Source organism: Amphibalanus amphitrite, unplaced genomic scaffold, assembly GCF_019059575.1.
Source record: "Amphibalanus amphitrite isolate SeventyFive unplaced genomic scaffold, NRLGWU_Aamphi_draft 000774F_arrow, whole genome shotgun sequence".
Taxonomy (NCBI): Eukaryota; Metazoa; Arthropoda; class Thecostraca; order Balanomorpha; family Balanidae; genus Amphibalanus; species Amphibalanus amphitrite.
Genome location: NW_024882268.1, coordinates 127,177 through 147,658, shown reverse-complemented (window position 1 = coordinate 147,658; position 20,482 = coordinate 127,177). Strand labels below are relative to the sequence as shown.

The 20,482-nt window shown below is 48.5% G+C and overlaps 1 protein-coding gene across 13 annotated transcripts; it reads right to left on the bottom strand.

Annotated features, from left to right (window-relative positions):
• Positions 1-316: 316 nt before the first annotated feature.
• On the bottom strand, positions 317-20,292 carry LOC122365944 (DNA mismatch repair protein Msh2-like). 13 transcript variants are annotated; one of them, XM_043337617.1, is made up of 23 exons: positions 17,730-17,782; positions 14,489-14,561; positions 12,839-12,916; positions 12,354-12,403; positions 11,956-12,079; positions 11,639-11,790; positions 11,053-11,163; positions 10,643-10,804; positions 10,058-10,246; positions 9,691-9,807; positions 7,730-7,844; positions 7,387-7,534; positions 7,029-7,146; positions 6,629-6,731; positions 6,236-6,381; positions 5,820-5,991; positions 5,199-5,423; positions 4,882-4,997; positions 4,268-4,384; positions 1,868-1,959; positions 1,304-1,526; positions 874-954; positions 317-580 (listed from the first exon to the last, which is right to left on the bottom strand). In XM_043337617.1, exons 3-23 carry the CDS (start codon positions 12,870-12,872, stop codon positions 410-412), a joined length of 2,766 nt encoding a protein of 921 aa, XP_043193552.1. In that variant the 5' UTR covers positions 12,873-12,916; positions 14,489-14,561; positions 17,730-17,782; the 3' UTR covers positions 317-409. The 13 variants fall into 13 exon arrangements, with proteins under 13 accessions (XP_043193552.1, XP_043193551.1, XP_043193553.1 ...); XM_043337616.1 differs by having other exon boundaries at positions 14,489-14,598; positions 17,761-17,780; XM_043337618.1 differs by having other exon boundaries at positions 17,761-17,780.
• Positions 20,293-20,482: the final 190 nt, after the last annotated feature.

Sequence of the window (20,482 nt, the reverse complement as noted above, 5' to 3'; positions counted from 1 at the left end):
ATATATCATCTCGTTCCCACCATAATTACCACTTCCAGCCTCTATTCCTACACCGTACTGGCGCGATAAATCTGACATCGGCATCTGGTGGACTGGGGTGCAGGTTTACCCTAGAAGCTCCCCAGCAAAATCATATCACCACCAGTCATTAGCATCGCACAACCGTACTTGCTCCATGCTGCATCCTGACCGCTCTGAGCTATCCTGTGTGAGATCGTAACGCGATTTGAAAAAAAAAAAACTGTATGAAAAGTTGACGAGAAAACGTTCTCTCCGGAAGTATTCATACCACCATTTACTATCACAAGACGCCAAATTAAAAAACAATCTATATTATAACGTATGGCAGCAAGGCATTTGAAGCGATGGCATCGGTGATTTCACAGACGAACTTCTCGAGCACGTCGGCTCAATGGGCGTCGAGTCGCTGGAGGACGTGCGTCACGAACGGGTCCTGAACGCCCCGCAGCTCGTCCATGAGTCGCGCGACCGCCTTCTGGCGCTGTTCCGGCTCCAGGTCGCCAGCGGCCAGCGCGTCGTACTTGGCCAGGAAGGAGTCGATCGCGTCCCCCGTCTCTGTCTGCGCGACAGAGGAGAGTCAGCACCGCCAGCGTATTTGACAAAACAACCACCACGCATTGCTCACGTCGTATTATGTTGGTGTTTTCACTGTTTTGAAGGTGAGGCGATTTAGACGGTTATCTACGTGTTACCGTGATTAAAGTCAGAGTGTCTCCTTCAAGCATTTTAGTTTTAACGGGAAAATTTAGAACAGCACAGTACAGTTCTGAAACTTCTGAGGAGACAGTGAATGATACAGCGGATGCTACCGCAGCTTTAACTTATAATGTCCCGGGAAAGCGCGGCCGTTACCTGGCTGGACTCGGTGCGGGAGAATTTGGTCGGTCGGTCACAGTAGCAGTCCTCCAGCTCGGCCGCTCGACGCCGCGATTCCTGCAAGATCACACGGTTACTTCAATACATACATACATATGTAAAAGACGACCTAATTTAACCAGATACATTGCCACCCGTGTAAATCTCGGCCATAAACAGCCCGGTTATGGGTCGATTTACACACAAAGATAGCTGTGGAAGTAACGTCAAGGAATCGATGCGTACCTGTCAGTGCCATACATATGAAAGGGAAGGTGGTCAGAAAACAAACCGATATAAAATTGCACCGCAGGTTTAACAACGACCTAGTCAGCGCCACGTCAGTTTGTATAGGGGTTGAGTCACGAATGAAAAATATGTGCAAACAGCAAAACTGCAGAGCTTATCCGACAGCGATGAGGCTCACCTGCAGGACGGACTCGGGGAAGTGGGCCAGCTCGGCCACGTGGATGCCGAAGCTCTTGTCGCAGACTCCCGGCTGGACGTCGTAGAGGAAGGTGAGCCGGCCGCCGCTCGTCAGCGCCGTCACGTGCAGGTTGCTGGCCGCCGGCAGCTGCTCGGCCAGCGCCGCCAGCTCGTGGAAGTGCGTGGCGAACAGTGTGTAGGCGCCCAACTCGTTAGCGATGTACCTGTCGGCGCACATGCCGATCGTTATAAAGGCTGGCAGGCCAATTGTGGCAAAATGTCATTCATTTTGACGCCAGTACACGGACGATTTGATAGTTTTCCACTAAACATAAATATGGGTACGTTAGAAATACGTTTTCAACGTATTTAAGTACGATGAATTTGACAGCAAAAGTCCGTCAGTGAAATCCGATCAAAAACATCTAACTGGTCCTAAGCGACTCTGGAAGAAATAAAGAAAACTAGCATATTACGGGAAACAATATCAATAGAAAACTGAGCCTCAGAACACCGTTGACTTAGGCGGTGTATAAGTGTCGGACGCTACCGGTGCAGTACTCACTCTGAGATGGCCCAGGCCAGTCCGAAGCCGTCATAGGTTGAGGTGCCGCGGCCCAACTCATCGATTACAACCAACGAGTCCTTGGTAGCTGCCTGTGATCACAGCACAACAAATGGTCACTGGTCAATTAACCCGCGAGTTGCTGGGGGGGGGGGCGTTAAACGCCCCCACTTTTTTCGCCGGGCCATAGCATAAAAACGGCCGCGCGCCAAATTTTGGGTACCTGTAGGAAATTGATTGAAGTGTATTGTGACAAAGCTTCAAAAAAATCGGTCGGAAAATTTTTGAGATATCGAGGTTTTAGTGACGTCATGATTTCTGAGTTTTCGACCAAAAACGGCATATGTTCAAAAAATCATATAAAATCACAGAATAGACATACAGACATACCATGAACGCCAATAGACTGCCAATACCATGGACAATCAAATGGCTATCTTCGATTGTTGATTATCGTTCCGCATTTTCCAAAATCTTGAACTGAATCTTGGCAATTTCTCGTGACTACTTCACGACCATGATACATGCATTTCATAAGTTGAACTTTTTTAGCCAAACACGTACACATATGGTAAAATGAATGTCACCATCGTGTTCTACGCCCCAATTTACCCATAAAACATGTGTCACAGGCTGCGAATATCAGTTTTGATTTTCGGGGATATGTGCCTGCCCGGTTGACCTGACCTTGACCCTGACCTATGCTTGACTGACCCCTACATGGAGCTGACACTCTTGTAGGCCTTATATGATGGATTGTGCACCGTTCTGACAGAGTTTATGACGAGAGGCGCCCATTGCGAAGTCCTGAAGTCCATGCCACTGAAAGCCCGATTTCAGGTGTTTGACCTGACCTTGACCTGACCTGTGACCTCAAAATTCAACTTTAAAGTACTCATCTGAAGCGTCTCGTCGCGTTCTTTCGTTTGCCGCCTCGTGCGTTTCGCTGCGCCTATTGGTTCTCCAGTTATCGGCTGGGGGCGTTTAACGCCCCCCCCCCCCCCCCCCCCAGCAAACGGTGGGTGGCGAAATACCCCAGCAACTGCCGGGTTAATAGCCACCAGCACAGCATACCAGGATGATCTCTAAGTGTCATCACAAAACATGGTGGTGACATATCAGTAGCCTCGTGACTTTACTACACGATACAGCACATCAGGGTGGCCATGGGACGTCATAACATCAAGCGTGGTCACTGCACGTTACCATAACACACCAAAGTAGCTGGTAAACGACTGTAATCACGGAATGAATTACGTCAATAAATCCGGCAGCTTCAGTTTCGTGACATAAGATGCTGCGATACCACATGAACCGTCAGCCGAACCACTGTTGGGATATTGTGACCGCGGACCGGCCGTGTGGGGCCGTGGAACAGGGCGGGGTCGGCGGCCCGGCCGTCCGGCCGGCGAGCCGCCTGACCGCCGCGCGGTCATCGCGCATGCGCTCTGTACCGTGGTTATATAAGGGTTATATTGGAGCACCTATCCGTGCTTCTATCCTCAGGATACTGAAATCCTTCTCCTCCACGCCACAACCCCCCTCCGGGCTGGACAGGTAACTTTATCTCATGCGGGCTACTCCCTTGGAGCGGCACCGCTGCTCCTGAGGGAGCGCACTCCGTAGCCGGGTGCAGTGAGTACCTTGGGGCTGGGTGGCCTGTCCTTTTGGACAGGCTCAGCCCCGGCGACTCACTAGGATGCCTGCCCAGACCAATGTCTCCCCCTAATTCCTATCATCCTTCCGGCTAGAGTTGCAAAATTTCCCTACCGCACTACCGGCATGCCGGTAATTTTTCACTACCGCAGGTTTTTTCGTGGTATCTGACATGTCTTGCCGGTAGCATGCCGGTATTTTTGATTTTGCACAAAAAATTATCAGCATATGATTCAAACTTCGGACACTAAGAGGCTGATGAATTGTAATAACAGCCACTGCAAAATACATTTTGTGGTAGAAGTTCCATTGCTAAGGGTAGGGGTAACACATGAACCTCAGCATTTCACAGGTTTGGCTCTAATTAGAATTGTCAGGAATCTACTGTGGTCTACGAGTTCAAGAATGCAGGTTTTTTGGTATGCCGGTAATTTGGCGGTTTTTTTGCTTGGGGCGTGGTAGCATGCCGGTATCCCAGAAAATTTTTGTGGGGCGGGGCGGTGCCGGTAGCAGCCCATTGGGAAAACTTTGCAACTCTACTTCCGGCTCTCCAATGGTCTTGTCGACCGAAAGGGCCTAACCCAACAAAACAAACAACCAGACTGGGTCAGTCGGCGGGTCGCCGTGTCCGTGCTTGGTCGTCGGTCGCTGGAAGCACAATACACCGTGTCGTGGTATATGCAGCTTTATTTGGCCCTAACACCACGGCACGTCTATCACGGTGGAGGCACACAGCTGTCTCACCCTGAGGATCGCAGCCGTTTCGAGCATCTCGGCCATGAACGTGGAGACACCCCTGGCCTGGCAGTCGCCGGCGCCGACTCGCGCCATCAGAGCGTCCACGGGCCGCAGCTGGGCAGCCTGTCCGCAGAGGTCACAGCTCAGTCAGCACCGCACGGTGCAGACATAGCGCACGCCCGTCAGCAACATATACAGCAGCCAGTGTTCCAAAATTTGTCAGTTTGGGTGGGAAACGACAACCAAATGAAAACTCAAACTTTTCGAGACCATTTTCCTCCCACAAATCTAGCAAAAAACAAAAATTTGTGTGGGTGGTCGTTTTACATACCTACTACATCCTACCACAATAGTGTATAGAAATGTATACTTAATTTGAGCCATAGCTGATAACATGAATGCTATCTATGTTTGAGCCTTACCCACTCTTTTTGGGCCTTGCCTGACTGTTAATTTTCCACTCTCATCCATGTTTTGGCGATCAATTTTCCCCTTGACACCCAAGCCAAAATAAAATTTTGGAACTGTTTCCATCCTTCCCAATAAAACAGCGTCCCACCAGCCGATTCACCAGAGCCCGCGCGCGGTGTGGGTGGGCAGACTGTGACGTAGTCTCTCACCTCGCACGGTACGAAGGAGCCGATCTGGGCCATCACCACTGCCACTGCCACCGAGCGGATGTAGGTGGACTTTCCGCCCATGTTCGGACCCGTGATCACCTTGAAGGTCGACACGCCTGTGGAATAAATATTATTGTCGTGGATTGATTGTGATGCGATAGATTTGTATCATAGTTCAAGAAAGGTTCTTAAGAGTTATCTTATTTCAACGGCATTCGCAGGGGACGTAACATAACAACTCATCAATAAGATCGAACCACAGCATGTTGCATTCAAGACAGATGTATGCAGATTTTAACAACCGTAGCATCTCTCACCTCTTTCGAACTCCACGTTGTTTGGAATGTAAGCAATGCCATCCTGCATCTCCACGCAGGGGTGTCGCAGCTGGACGAAACGCGTGGCGGCCGGCTGGTCGGCGGGCACCAGGCGGGGCCGGACGTACGGGGTGGGAGCCGAGAGACCGGCCACCGCCAGCGCCGACAGCACGTCCAGCTGGGCAGTCAGAGAGCCCAGCGACAGCATCGGCTCGGTGTAACCCGCTGCGGCGGGGGCGGGACAGGTCAGACAGCGGACCGGCGCGGTAGGACGGCTGGTCGACCGTGATCAGTGCTGCCCAGAGCGTGACAGGGTGGTGAACAGGTCGTGTGCGAGACTGAGCATGGGACCATCCCAGATCAGTCAGCTAGCTCGATATCTGATGGCACCGCCGTGCCCCAGAAAATCAGCACTTGTTAGAAAACGAGGGATGATTTGCGAAGTTAAAAAGGGGAAGGCAATTTAGCTAATAGTATCAGTAGTACATCATAGGTACCTAGATGTTACTCGCCTGCTTCACCGGCCTATACTACAAAACACCTGACCCAGAGACGCTCGAAACAAAATTGAAAGCTGCTGACCTCAGGAATTAGTCTGGAGGCTAAAACTACCGTTCTCACCGGCGATTTTGACGATCTCCTGAATGACGGTGCGCTGCTGCTCCCCATACGCCGCGCGCGCCCGGAGGTACTCATCACTGGCGTTCTCCAGCGGACCAGAGCGAAACTTGACTCCGTTCTTGTTCGTCTCGACGGTGTGATAGAGCTTGTTGTTTCGCAGCAACTTCTCATCCTGAAAAACATGACAACACTTTTTACAAGCGGAAGACGGGGACACAGAGGACGACAAAGAACGCGGGAGCACGGGAAACTTAGGCACGTACACCACGGGCACAAGGGAACATAAGAAGTTCATCGGATAACGGAAAGGTTGCCCATCCGAAACGGAACCGAACCGAACCCAACCCAACCCAACAGAACGGAACAGAACTGCTACGCCCAGACTTCGGTCGGCCAGCTCCCATCTGCAGTCTCACCTTCTTCAGGACTCGGAAGAAGAATCCGGTCTGCGGCGTCGATTCGAGCTTGATGCCTTTGTGGGGCTCGAGGCCGAGATCCCCGGCGACCCGGCGCAACTGTTTCTCCACCAGAACCTCCAGCTCGTTCAGTTTCTGACGCAGCTCTGTCCGACAGAAGGAACTATATGAAAACCTGGAATACAGCTGCCTACGACCGGAGATTGTGTTTGCCACTCGGGACCCAACGACAAAACCACTCTCGTGCAGTTTCGTCGAATGGGGGATAAACATCGTCAGGTTGTACAACCAATGCAAATGCAGCAGCTGCAGATGACCGGCCATTGCCGGATTGATGGTCAGCTGAGGATTATTACCTATCGTGCATTCCGGACAAATGTCCAGCATTATTACCCTGCAGCTCGTCGTCGAACTCTGGGCGCACCACGTAGTCGCCGTCGTCAGTCCTGTCCAGGTCTACCGTGGTCTCCACCATCTCCACGAACTTGGCGAACTCCTGCGGCGGCCCAGAGACCGGCAACCGGTGAGACATTGCCGTCCGAGATCGGCACATTGGGGCCACAGGTTCACAGGCACAGCACAGGGCGGAAGGGAGATGGCGCCTACAAATGTGGGATATTCATTTCTGAAGGCAGCCTTTCCCTACTTGTGGGTGGCATTTACCGATAAACAGCCTCTTTGTGGGAAAGGGGTCGGCGAAAAGTCCGCTACACTACATAATCCAGCATCTGCTTAACTAGCTGCTCCTAAGTCGCGGAATTGCCTGGTAAAATTATTTCCTCAGAGGACTTGCCTGGTGGGTCGTGCGCAGCGGTTCCACGAAAGTGGCCTTCACCACAGCTGAGTGAGGTCCACAGTACGCCTCGAGTCGCTCCAGCAGGGCCGGCATACTCCTCACCGCCTGGTACACCCTGAAACACAACACAGCAGTGGGACTGAAGGCAGTCCCGGCCGGACTACTGACAAAAGAACCAAAACAAACCTTCGGTTATTAGTTTGACAGATCACACACCATTATTCAATCAGACGCTGGTCCACAACGCACCGTGAACATCCTACTCCCTTCAGAGGCCGCCTACCGTCCGGTTCCCGCTCCTCTACATACACACACACGCAGTCTGACCTCCCTGCGTTAGGCGTCAGGGGTTTACCTGCAGCAGTCCTGCAGTCCAGCCTTGCCGCGCTGCAGACGTCGCACGAGCCGCTGCAGGTCGGGCAGGCGGCGCAGGTGGTCGTCCCGCAGAGCCTGCCGCAGCTCCGTGTCTTCGGTGAACATTTCCACCAGGTCCAGGCGCTCCTCTGGCAAACAAACAGCAGGTAATGATGCATACAATTTACAAACATGCATGAACACACGTCACCATCCTCGCAAATTACCATATCAATAGCCTATTTTTATTGCTGAGGAAACACGCCATAAATATGACCGTGAAGGCATACATGGACCACAATTTATGTGCTCAAATATTGCTCACCGGCCGCGGCGGTACCCACCGATCTGCCGGTGGTCGACCAGCGGCTGTTTGATCCACTGGGATAGCAGACGCGAGCCCTGCGAGGTCCGGCACTGGTCCAGGAGGCCCAGCAGGCTGTGAGTCGGCGAGCTGTCCTGTCGGCAGCAGCAAACCCCACAATCAGAGACACAAACAAACCTCGCACTCAGGCAAACTCGAAGGTCCAGATGACACAATTCCTAGATCAGTAGGCGGAACTATGGTCATGAGTACCCAAATATAGGAACGTTCCCATTTTTGGGAACGGAGTTCCCAAATATGGGAACGGGCGTTCCCATTTATGAGAACGGAAGGCAATTTTTCGGCCGTTCTCCCACTAAAACTCAAAAGTGCATCACGTCTCAAAAAAGTGCACGCTGATTTAAGTATCTACTAAATCTCCATAAAGTTATCTTTAATCTGACCGTGGAACAAGGAAATTGACCGTGGAATGATATTTTTAATGATTTTTTGAAAATGACAGAATGGTGGAAATATGGGTTATACGACATTTAACATGCAATTTTAAGGAAAATGAAGCATTTTTTAGTTTGAGGTAAAGTATAATAATTTTCGCCTGGTTATGAACTTTCATACTATCGACACCAGATGCTGACAAATGCAAGCGAAGACGCGGACGGTCCCGAGGTAATATTGTTGACTTTTGTGTCTGGGCGGACGACCGCGTGGAACGTGAGTGAATTTACCGAGCTACTGTTGTAAACTCAGTTTAAGCGGTTGAAAATTATCCAGCTGTATTTTATCATCCCGGAAAGACATATTTTATTTGGATGCTAGCTGTTTAGAGTTGTTTTATAAGGAGCGTCATGAGCGTGGTTTTTGTCTTCCGTGTTTCTAAGCGTGATCGTTTTGGGGGAATTTCTCTTATATAGCTCGCTCTGTGTGGCTTATTTATAATTTTTATGCTGATTTCGATAATTCCTCGTGCCCATCCTACCAGGCCTTTTGCCACTTACACTCATCAAGAAAGGAAAAAACTAGATTTTCATTGGGACTAGGTGTTTTGAGGGTGTGACATATTCAGCGTTCCCATTTTTGGATACTTCCTTGTACTCGTCAACTATCGGTGATAAACAGACAGGTGCTTGACATGTCTCCACCCTCAGCGCGGACGGTGGATATAGGTATGGAAGACCTTGTTGAACATCGCTGAGCGTTGTGAATTACGTAATCCTGCAGAGGGGGGCCGGGGGCGTGCCCGCTGCGAGATCGACGGGAATAAAAGCGCAGAAGACCGGGCGAAACATGCGACGGTCTTGCCGGAAAGGTCATCTGATGATTGTTGCGTTAACAATAATTTGCGACGTTGGACGTGATGCTTGTTAATGAAAAGAGCCCCTGAAAGGCGTCGGTGAAATCGTTCCCAATTTTGGGTACGCCGTTCCCATAATAAGGAACGCTTGCAGCGCCAGTGTACGAGAGCGTTCCCAAATTTGGGCTCGCGGCCCGGATAATGGACTGCTTTAGAAATAGGGGAACGATTTGAAACTACGATGGGCCTTACAATATCAAACTCTTTCCCAACAATATTGAGACAAATATCAGGCGGTTCACGATCGTTTTATATTTTTTGGACGTCATTTAACGGTTCTTTTTCTTGTTTTAAATAATGCCTACATGGCGTTCCCATATTTGGGTTTATCGTTCCCAAACATGGGAACGAAAATGCGTTCCCGAAAATGGGTACGCTTGACCATAGTTCCGCCTACTGAGATCGCAATATGAACGCTCATCAAACCATTGAATCTGAGATACACATCGAGCAAGCGATACAATACCCCCAGCGCTTCTCCACCTAGCTGAGTACGAGTGTGTCCATTTATGCTGCTGCATCCGTGCGTGTGTCCGTGGGTGTCTGTGCTTGTTTCTGTCTGTCTGTCTCTGTCTTTGTCTCTATATATGTCTCTAGTCTGCCTCTGCTTCTGTGTCTCTGTTACTCACCTGTGGGGTCGGCAGCAGGTTGAATGCCTCGATGGCGGCTGTGTCCAGACGCATGTACTGCCGCAGGTCAAACGTGCTGAGACTGAACTGTGCCATGCTTCCCTCGTCCGACATTAGCTGAGCGAAACACGCAGGTAGCACAGGTCAGTCAGCGCACGGACCACAGACGTAGCGACAGATCTGTATTAAAACGAAACACAGACGCTGCTATAGACTGTCACCAACAGAGCTGGAATCTGAAGGGCCACAGACGCAAGTTATTGGATGACAGATTAGCCCTTTGCAACGCATTCCACAGATACAGAAGTTTGTCGAGGACTTCGACAAAATGCAGAATATACGGATGGGACGTTATCGCCGGTCTTACCCGCAGGTATTTGATGAGCGCTGCGGTGGCGGCCATGGCGTGGGTTCGGCCCGCCTCGGGCAGCAGGGAGGCGTCCGGCTGCGTGCCGCCTGTGAAGCGCAGCAGACGGCTCAGGTCGCGGAGTGCGTCCGGAGCCGAGAAGTCACCGCGCGGAACCTCGGTGACCAGCACCCCGGCCCGCTGCATCACCTGGTGGGGGTCACCGGACATTGGGCTGAGTATCGTACCGCATACGGGTAGATGACAGCGATCGGACGGATCCAAATTAGCAAAAGACACAATATATTGGTGGTAAGATCTAATTCAGCAAACGTAAAGAAACTATACCTCTGAGAAGAGCTTGTCATAGCCACACAAGTAAAAAGCACATCTTTTTCAGGCTGATGGTCGCACTGGTATTTCTGCTAGTGCGATAAATCGCAACACTGCAACTGATTGATAAGTGATCTTGCATATTCCATACCAGACTGCTTAATTTGCACGGCGGCGGCGTCGCTCGTGCACGTCAGGCGTCTTACCTGGCCGACGGCGCTGCCGGCCGGGTCGGTCGAGGGTGGCGCCGGCCGTTCACTATAGATGGCTTACCTGTCCGATGGCGCTGGCGGCTGGGTCGCCGGCAGCCACCAGACACTCGGTGGGCGCCAGTTGGACGACCAGCGTCTCCAGGTTGGGCAGGAAGCCGCTGTCAACAAACTCGGCCACCTGCAGTCGGCGCACACAGCCGTCTCCGAAAGCGGCGCCCACCACCTGCCAGAGCACGGCCAGAGACGTCACAGCACGCCACATTCAAAATACGTCTAGTAGAATAAATACAAAACACGTCTAGGGCACGAGTAGAAGGGGTAACACTCACGAACGATTACTGGAAGGCAGCTTGGTTATGGAGTCGATGAAGATGCTTTACGAGTCACTATAAACAACGTTAAGCATGGCGTCCCGGTATCAAAGTGTTCCCGTGATATTGTCAGGCTAGGGAGTGTGCAGTGTCCACTGACCGTCGAGTTATCCTGCTGAGTCGTTTTGATCGCCAGCACTCCGCCACTCTCCTGTACACCAGACGAGCCAAACAGCAGCTCTTCAAACTGGGCCAGGTTCCCCGGTGAGGCCTGGCGAGACGAGAACGATCGGTCAGGGACGGTCACCTTCGGCGCTACCTGTTAGCACCATCGTGAAAAGGGACAAAGAACTCATAGAAGCGAAACTGTCATGCGAGGCATTTTGAAGCTGATTGTAACTATCCGTTTTAAAAAGGCTTTGCTCACGCAAAACTAGCCAGCAGCAGAATTCTTCGGATCTAATGGCCAATCTACCGTTGATAAATGGACGGCAAGCCTTCATAAAACAATCATAAAATAATAAAATGTTGTGAATCGAGGTGAATCAGAGAGGGAAATGTAGATCCGTCCCTTCGACATAAATATCAAACAAATCGTCACCAGCTAGCTAGTCTCGAAATTCAAAACTCAGGACTCGTGGTAGTAAGATATCGCGGCATATTCAAGACTAACGGAAAGGGGAGAGAGGGCGCCGTTAGTGCCGGGAGCCGGCCGACCGGGACGCGCTGGGTCTGACCGCTCTGACCTGGGCCTCCAGTCTCCAGTCGGCGCTGTTTCGGCTGGCGGTGCCCACACAGCCATACACCTCCACTCGATACCGCAGCACCAGTAGCAGCTCCTTGACGAAGTTCTCAAAGTTGAGCTTGCTCAGCGTCACGTAATCCAGTGTTTTCTCGCCTGAAACACGGTTGGAATGTAAGAGGATGTAGGGCTAAAAAAAAAAACGGAAACGAAAACCAGTCATACGGATGCTTCAGCACTATGACGCTATCGAAAACTCTTTACAGAAATGTTCGCTCAGCAGAAAACACCTGCCGGGCGGGTAGCGGACTGGGAACTGACCCTCGCGGAACTGTCGGATGACCGAGGTGGTCTTGAAGACGCGCTGGGCGGCCACCTGGGCGTCTGCGCCGTGCACCGTGTAGAAGGCGCCGCGGTCAAACACGCGGATCGTGGTGGCCGGCTTCTGCGGACAGAGCGGCGCACAGACCGGTGGCGGCCCGTCAGGCGTCCGCAGCGACCATGTACATACCCTCAGACAGCGCGGCAAAAAGGGAAACGTCTTCAAACGACAACGTCTAGGTAAGAGCTATGACGTCATTTGACAAGCAACGCTCTAAAATTCGAAAAAAAGATTATCTTAGCTTAGGACTTGCCTAGAAACTGTACCCATTAATGTCAAATCCCACATAACAGCCGACATCACCTCGTTCGTAGAAGTGCACAACTTCGATGCTTACCTCCGGTAGTTTGTTGAAGTACGACTGAAACGCTCCTTCCTGAGACACATCTGTAAATATTGAGTAGAAATTAAAATACAAACGCACACACCCGCATTCGAGAAGCATCAAGGAGCATTTCATTGAACACAACGCACGACCGGTATAAAACGTGGCAACAAGCCGCCGGTCGCTAATCAATGATATTAAGTTGTTTTGAGCATTGTCACATTAACATTCTGAAGATAAACCGTATAATAACCAAAATAACAGAAAAAGAAGTTGCCTCGGGATAAATTACCTATACCCGAAAATATTTTTCATAGTTTCTGGAAAGAAGAACTTAATCAAAGATGAGTCCTAGATGACACTACATATGTGGACTAGTGTGCCTGTCGAGTGAGATAACGGGCGTACTCGTAAATGCAGCATCTCACTTATAGTATTTTTGACAATTATAGCATATACTACGAGTTTTACGCAAGGGTTATTGTCTTTCACGCTACCTGTTATTTCTTGTTGAATGGGTTGAAGTTCCATTTCACCTGCTTTTTGAGCGCTCACAAATTCCAAAACAGATAAGCCTGGAAAAGAGGAAAACTTTCAGTTGTACATCCTTAAAAACATACAAAATGAGTGCAGCTTTTGTTTGCAACCAAACCTTTTGCCGGATCCTACTCGGATACAGTAGGTGAGAATGACAGGCGCGGAGCTGAACCACAACGAAATAACAAACAGACGTAAGGTGTCGAACATCGCAAGTGGACAATTATCACATGGCGCCATATGCATTATGCATTTCAAAGGTCCTTAGATCACGGTGAAGTAGAGGAGATGCAAAACTCCACCGTCTTCTGGTGCCGACAAACATCCTATGCTCCGAACGACACCGACCAAGACAGCGACCGACATGAGACCGGAGAGAATGAGAGACATAAGACTATTTGTGCCATTTTAAAATTTCAACTGCTTTATTTCAAGAAAATCTAGGTCCTGATTATCTTGACAAACAGGCAGGGCCTCGTCTAACATGTTAACTGGGGGGGCAATTGCCTCCCCAGTCGAGCGGATTGCCCCCCCAGTGGCCAACATTTGCCCCCCCCCCCAGTCAACACGTGAACTTCTCACAAAATTACCTTATCGGCAATACGTTTTGCTAGGAGTCTTACATGGATTTAACGAGAAACATTAAATGATTTGTTCAATAACTGTTCATGGCTACGGGAAAAGCCAGAGTTTTGTGATTTTCAGAGCTGAGAGCGCCAATTAGCAAATTGTCAAATGTCAATTAGCAGAGCTGGCCAGTGACCCAACTCGTGTTTGCCCCCCCCCCCCCCACACACACACTCAATCAAACGCCCAACACGGATAAGTATGTTTATCACTGTCTGGTGAGGGGGTAACACAATGTTAACCCGCGCCGGGCCGGTGCTCCACGACTTCCGCGCCGGATCGGGGGTGTCTGAATCCCCCCTTCTAACTCCGCTCCTGGGCCACGTAGTGACACGCATTAAGCGGCATTCGAAAGAGCGTCAAAAATAATGACGGAAACACTTCAGTCATGTTTTTAGGAAGGTCAAAGTTGATATCGCCGACGCCAGAGGTCATCAAAGGTCAAATTTTGTCCATTTCAACAATTTTGGAAACTGCCAACAGCTAACTCTGGAACCGATAGAGTTAAAGCGCCGAGGAAAAGCCCATTCGATAGCTCTTTTAACGCTCTTTCGCCGGTGTGTCCTCAGATTTGACCTCAGGTCAACGGTTTAGCCTCCAGAGGCCAAAATCTAAAAAATACCCGTTGTTATGAAAAACGTTTTTCTGCAATAACTTTTGACTCAAGGAAGTGACATTTATTTTGAAAGCATCGCGTTCCTCTTGTCGAGACGCGTCGAATGAACTATAATTTGACGTTGAAAGGTATTTTGAAAATTTGACCTCAGGTCAAGGTCATGACCTGACCGGAAAAGGTCATGTTGCATATCAGTCGATCCGTATCGTCGAGCGGAACACATCTGAGGTGTTTTCATCGCTATAGCATGTCTATCAAAAGTTATTGTAAAAAAAAAACTCATGGGATCTTTTATGACCTGATATGACCTCAGGGTCATAAGGAGAGGTCACGGGTGCCATTTTTCGGTTCAGCTTGTCGAGTTTACCTGTAACACAATGCTTGGGAGTGTTTGGAATGACGTTCGTCCAAAAAGGCGCCTTTCAATTTTCTCCTATTGACTTAGGTATAATAGAGAGGTCGCAAAATTGACCTGACCTTAGGTCACCGATATCAAAATTCCGAGATATACATTTTGTATATACTGTTACTCTCATCAATTGATGAAAGTTTTAAGGTGATCGTTCGGTCGGTGCAGCTATGACGAGGATTCTAACTTTTTTCTCAGGTGAGGTCACTTGACGTGACCTGGTGACCTGACCTTGAGTGACCTGGGTCTGAAGTTTTCACAACACGTGCGGAACAGATGCATGAACAGGTGTGCCAAAAACGGCGGCGCTCCACGCCGCCGTTTCTTAGATATCTGCGAAAAACCGCAGGGGGGTGTTCAAAAATCCCCCGGCCCGGCGCGGGATAAAAAAATCAAATTAAAAAAAGAAAATTGTTAAAAAATCATGGTCTCAGGGCTGTGACGAAAAACAAGTGGCCTAAATCCGGTGAGAAAACAGGATTTGGGGGTACCCTAGGTTTGGCTCCTTCAGTCTGTGCCCCCCCCCAGTGAAAATTCCTTAGACGAGGCCCTGCAAACAGGTCATTGATCTGACCCGAAAGTTCAGCCAATGATCTAAGATCTCAAAATCACTTAGCATTTGCTTCCTCTTGTCACGAACAATACGCTCGTTTTTTTCCCACGAGGCTCTAGTTCGATCAAGGGTCGAGCGTTTGGGACTTGGGAGGGGTCCGACCGCACCGTGGTCCACCGTCCAACAGAGGTTCCTCCGCCCGTCTCCCGTATATGACCGCCGCAGTGAAAACGCAGGAACTTGTGGCAATGACCACGCTAGAGATCTGTCACCTTCGCCGTCGCACATGTAATCCCAATGAACAGCGCTAAGCGCTCTCCCAGATGTGTGGTGGTTGCGTAGACGTCCGTCCACGCATTTGGCGTTCGTTTTATTACAGGGTGTCCCAAAAATAATGTCACACCTTTCCAGCGTCCATTGCCAGCAAATAATTGCACTGAGAGTTGCGCTTTTCTTACATATGTATCCCCCTTCTCCCTGATACGGGCAAGCATACCAAGATTACTTTACTAATAAAGCATACGGTCCGGCACGCCAGACATCAGCTTTGAGCTTGTCCAGCTTCTGTGAACTGATCTTGGACCAGGGAGATCGGACTTTTCTGGTCAGCGTGCCTTCGGACATTCCTGGCGCCGCTTTGTTCACCTCTTCCAGGACGATCGCTTCCAGATTTTCTATCGGCGACAGATCGGGGCTATTCCCCGGCCATTTGTCCTTCTCCCAGAATGCCGGGAAGTGCAATCGACATCACTCCTGCGTGGTTCTAGCTCGATGAGCTGGGTGCCGTCCTGTTGAAAGATGGCCCTGGACATGTTAAGCAGGAGTTTTCGGCTGGAAACGTGGCTTGATGGGCTTCAGCTTCAGAGACAGCCTCCGGTACCGATGGTCGCGTGACAACCAGCGCCAAATCGTGCGGCGACTCACGCCCAGTGCCCCGGCAACCTGGCCGTGGGTCACGCCGCCGGCAAACATGCCGACTACCCGGCTGCGGCTCGATTTGCTCAGCAGCTTTGCCATCCTGGACACCTGGTACGCGCGCCGGGTACTGTCCCGGAAATGACCTCCGTACACCTCTTGATCGGTCACTGTCACAACATTCGAAGGTCACGTGACTTGAATATAACAAATATGGTTTGGGAACCAGTGCCCAGTACCGGCGAAATTATATTGAAATTGCACCGTAGCAGGCAGCATCAAGGTTGTGGGAGGGTGTGACATAAATTTTGGGACACCCTGTAGCAAGCTTCGGGTGAGAGCTCTCCAGGCACATACGCCCTGATTCGTCATTGCACGCCTGCACGCCTGGGATGTGCCTTGCACACCTGCTACCTATTTGTAATGCACGCCTGAGTAAGGCTAGCAGAGGCCCCGATTACCCGAGATTTTGTTAAAGCCTACTACGTTTTGCAGTCTGGCATTTTGCTTGATTTCACGTGCTTTAACCGGCATCCTGGTGGGATCCGTTTATAACAAGGCCTGGTGTGTGTCTGGGGGGGGGGGCTATTTTTTGCCCCCCTCGTTTCTCCCAAACAACTGGACGGATTCGCAAAATTCAAGCGGCGTTCGATAGTCCTCTCAAACCTGTTTAAGTAACTCTAGTTTCATGGACCTCGGGATCACTGATGACATCACAGCCCACAGGTCAGGTCAAAGCTAAAATGTGTCACCATTCACGGGTCTTCTATGGAATGCGCTATAGGTAACATCGAGTAAATGTATTTTATCGAAAATCATCGATAGAGCGCCAGTTGCCTAGTACACATGTTGCTAACAGAGGTCACTGATACCAGGTCAGGTCACCAAGGGTCAGCATATGAGGCCAATGTTGCTAAGTCTGTGCGATGCATGTTTATGGCCAATTTCTCATTTCCAACTCATTGGTGTTGGCTAGACGACCATCAGGAACGGTTTAGGTTACCTACTTACTGGTGGATGTCATTGTCATTTCAATGTCAATTGTCAGGTCAAAAGAGGCAAATTTCAAAATTAGTATTTTTGGCATAAAATGGGTATCGATCTGATGCAGCTTGTCACGGGAAGTCTAACGGTGGTCTTTGTTTTGCGCTATGTGGTCTAGAATTGCTAAAATTTATGCCCCAGAGTGTCCTGAAAGCTTGGTGACGATCGGATGATGATGGTGGTGGTCGGTGGACACCTCGGCGACGAGGGCCATTTGACGCCCATTGGTGACAATAGGCGCAGTGTTATTGGAGATATGTCGAAAAGTCTGGAGGGGGCCCAAATAGTCCCCTAGTTCCTGTCGAAATAGCCCAAACCCCCACTAGGGCGCGGGTTAACCGGCGCCGTGCTGGGGGGGCGTTTTTACCTTAAGGCTTAAGGTTTTTTTGCGAATATCTAAAAAAAATGGCGGCACGCGGCGCCACCGTTTTTGGTACATCTGTTCATTCATCTTTTCCGCACATGTTGTGAAAAGTTCAGACCCAGGCCGTTCAAGGTCAGGTCACCAGGTCACGTCAAGTGACCTTACCTCAGAAAAAAAAGTTTAAAGGATAGCTACACCGACTGAAAGTGATCACTTCGAAACTTTCAGCGATTGATAAGAGTAACAGTATGTATAAAATTTATATCTCAGATTTTTCACGGATTTTTTATGTCGGTGACCCAAGGTCAGGTTAATTTTGCGACCTCTCTATTATAAGTCAATGGGAGTATATACCCCACGCGTACTTCCAAATCAAAACATACCGCCCATACCGCCAAAAACAACTTTTAGCATTCTCTAATAGCAATAGTATTATTCGCAAAGTGTGTCGTCATCAAAGCCTTGTCCTTTGAATTGCAACTTAAAATTATTTATTGCTTAAATTTCATATCAAATTCCATTTTTTTTAAATTTAAATATAAGAAAGGAATTTTGCCTCTAAAAAGATACCACTTTGCTGCATATTTACGTCTGGACAACGAGTTGCGTTGGAGAGGCCGGAAATAGTGGCGATTTCAGGACCGCAAGAATGGACCGTCATGGGAATGATTCTTTTTTAAACCGTGCACTGTTTTTAGCTGAAATTCAATAGTTACCACAAAATATTTTGTAATTACATTTCCACTAAGAATGAATGCCATCAGCGTTAAGTTTTACTTCTATTGCATTTTGTCAAAAAGCATATAGTGCTGTTATATTGCAGTTTTTGCGCGTTTGTTACAAAATATGAAGCGAATAAATATCATGTTGACCTAAAGTTCATCTGTTGCATGATTGACTAGGCAGGTTTACACATTCCAAGTTTATCTTATTGGATCAGAGGTGTCATTGTAATTCATCAGTGCCAGAAGTTAACTTGAGGGAAAGCTATGCTAATTCAAATTGCTCTTGTCCATCCACTAAAAGTTATTAAATATTTTGCTTTGTGTATTCCAAGAGGAGAGGGAACTATTTTATTTGTGCCTTCATGCCAGAATTGAAGGCGGATCATTAAATTTTCAACGCAGCTTATAAACAAGCAGTAAGTCTTTCTCGTATAAAAGCAGTGGCTAAGAAGAAAAGGTTGATCAATCCTGAAGTTCAGTCATCGCACCTCAACTTGGCAGCAAGATCCCCAAGGACAGAGGATATGTTGTATACCTGTCCTGTAAATCAAAGCATTTTTGTGCCTGTAAAGGCTTAAGTTATTTGTGGTGTGTTCGGAGTGAGGCTATATGGCCGTTTTTGTTGTATGTTTATGTGGAGATTGAATATAACTGTGACCCTGTGCTTGTTGTATACTTACTACAGTCAAACAGGGAACCAGCACATTCACATAACATACTCACCTAGCACCTAACTCATAGCTGTGTCCCACAGGATTTGTACTTGTTCATCTCTCAAGCATTAACAAAGCACTAAAGTACCTGGCTTAGTTATCATTTCCCACATTTTTCTGAGCATCTAACATGACATACAGCAGTGCAGAGCAGCTTCAGAGAAGAAACACTTTAAACGCACAGACTCACACCAACCACCCAATGAGCCAGTTCCTCAGTTGACTGTTTCCCTGGATGCAGCTTGGCAAGGTGAGCTAACTGTTGGCAAGTTTAAGTTAGCAGGTAAGATTGAGTTAGGGTGAGTACCTACCTATAACTGGGTGCTACTGCCATGCAGGTCTTGGCTAGGTTGCAAATATGTGTGATGATTGAGGTTAGGTCAGCTGTCGGGTTAGTCAGGTATGCGCACTGTTCAATCAGGTCACATTTCTATGGACACTTGGGGCAAATTAAAACCTAATATAAGCTAACCCAACTAAACCTACACAATTACTGACTATAGGAACGAAGCACCTACCTACTTGTGCCTGCATCTCATACCATGTCAAAGTAAAGTTCCTTGGTGGAAGATTACCCTCAGTACTTTTTATCCCAGCCCTGTGGAGAAAACTAATACTTCTAAGTTCTGAGTCACTGCTGGCCATCCACAGAAGAAAAAAACGCTGAAGCTTTGCCATTGTATACTGGACCAACAATCACTATCACAAATGACTAATGAACACATATGATAACATCGTTGCATGGATTGTCACATTGACAATTTTACTACAATCCTTTTTTCAAGAAATACAGTAATGATTAACAGGAAAATCAACATAAAGTGGATTTAGTGATCCAAGCTTTCTCCTCCAGTAGCAATGGAATGATCGCATGTTTCATTTGCCAGACACTGAGTACCTGATGCACATTACCGTCTGCATAGCATCTAATCACAGTAAAGCTCCCCGAGTCCATTCATTCTAGATTTTTCACTTGATAGTTAGCACTAACTTATCTTGTTGTTGTAAGTTATCATTCAATAATATGCACTCATCAGTCAACATTTTCTGGCATGATACTGCTCAAGTGCTCAGCGTGATCTTCAGTATTGATCCAAGATCTCCTGCAAAATTATAGCTTGTTTTTGGCCAATAATGATGAGCTCTTTTAATTTTACTTTTTCTTGCTGATATGTGAGCCCGATCAACCTGCGTTAATCAACCAAAATTTCATAACTTCCAAGTTCAACTTGATATTGTTATTGCTCAGGGTCAGGGTCAGGACCTCTGTCAGCCTCCTTGATACTTGGGATTGTTTTCATTCAACATGCTTCTTAAATATGATATACGTCAAACCCATCCAACAAAACGACGTACAAGAGTACCTACGGAAACCACCAGATAAACTTGAAAAGGGCCTTTTGGAACAGAGCCAAGCGGTGCTCCATTTGTTTGTTTACAATGACTGTAGTGCTGATGTATTTTTAGGACTCTGACGGTCGGCTTATAAAAAAATGAAACGTTTTTACAAAAGTTGTAGGGCAAGCAATATTTATCTGAAAGAACTAAAATATTCAAAAGCCAAACACTATGAAATACATGAATGGGAACGAAAAAGTAACCCAAAAATCCAGCCTAATCACCGGCTCCTAAAACTGC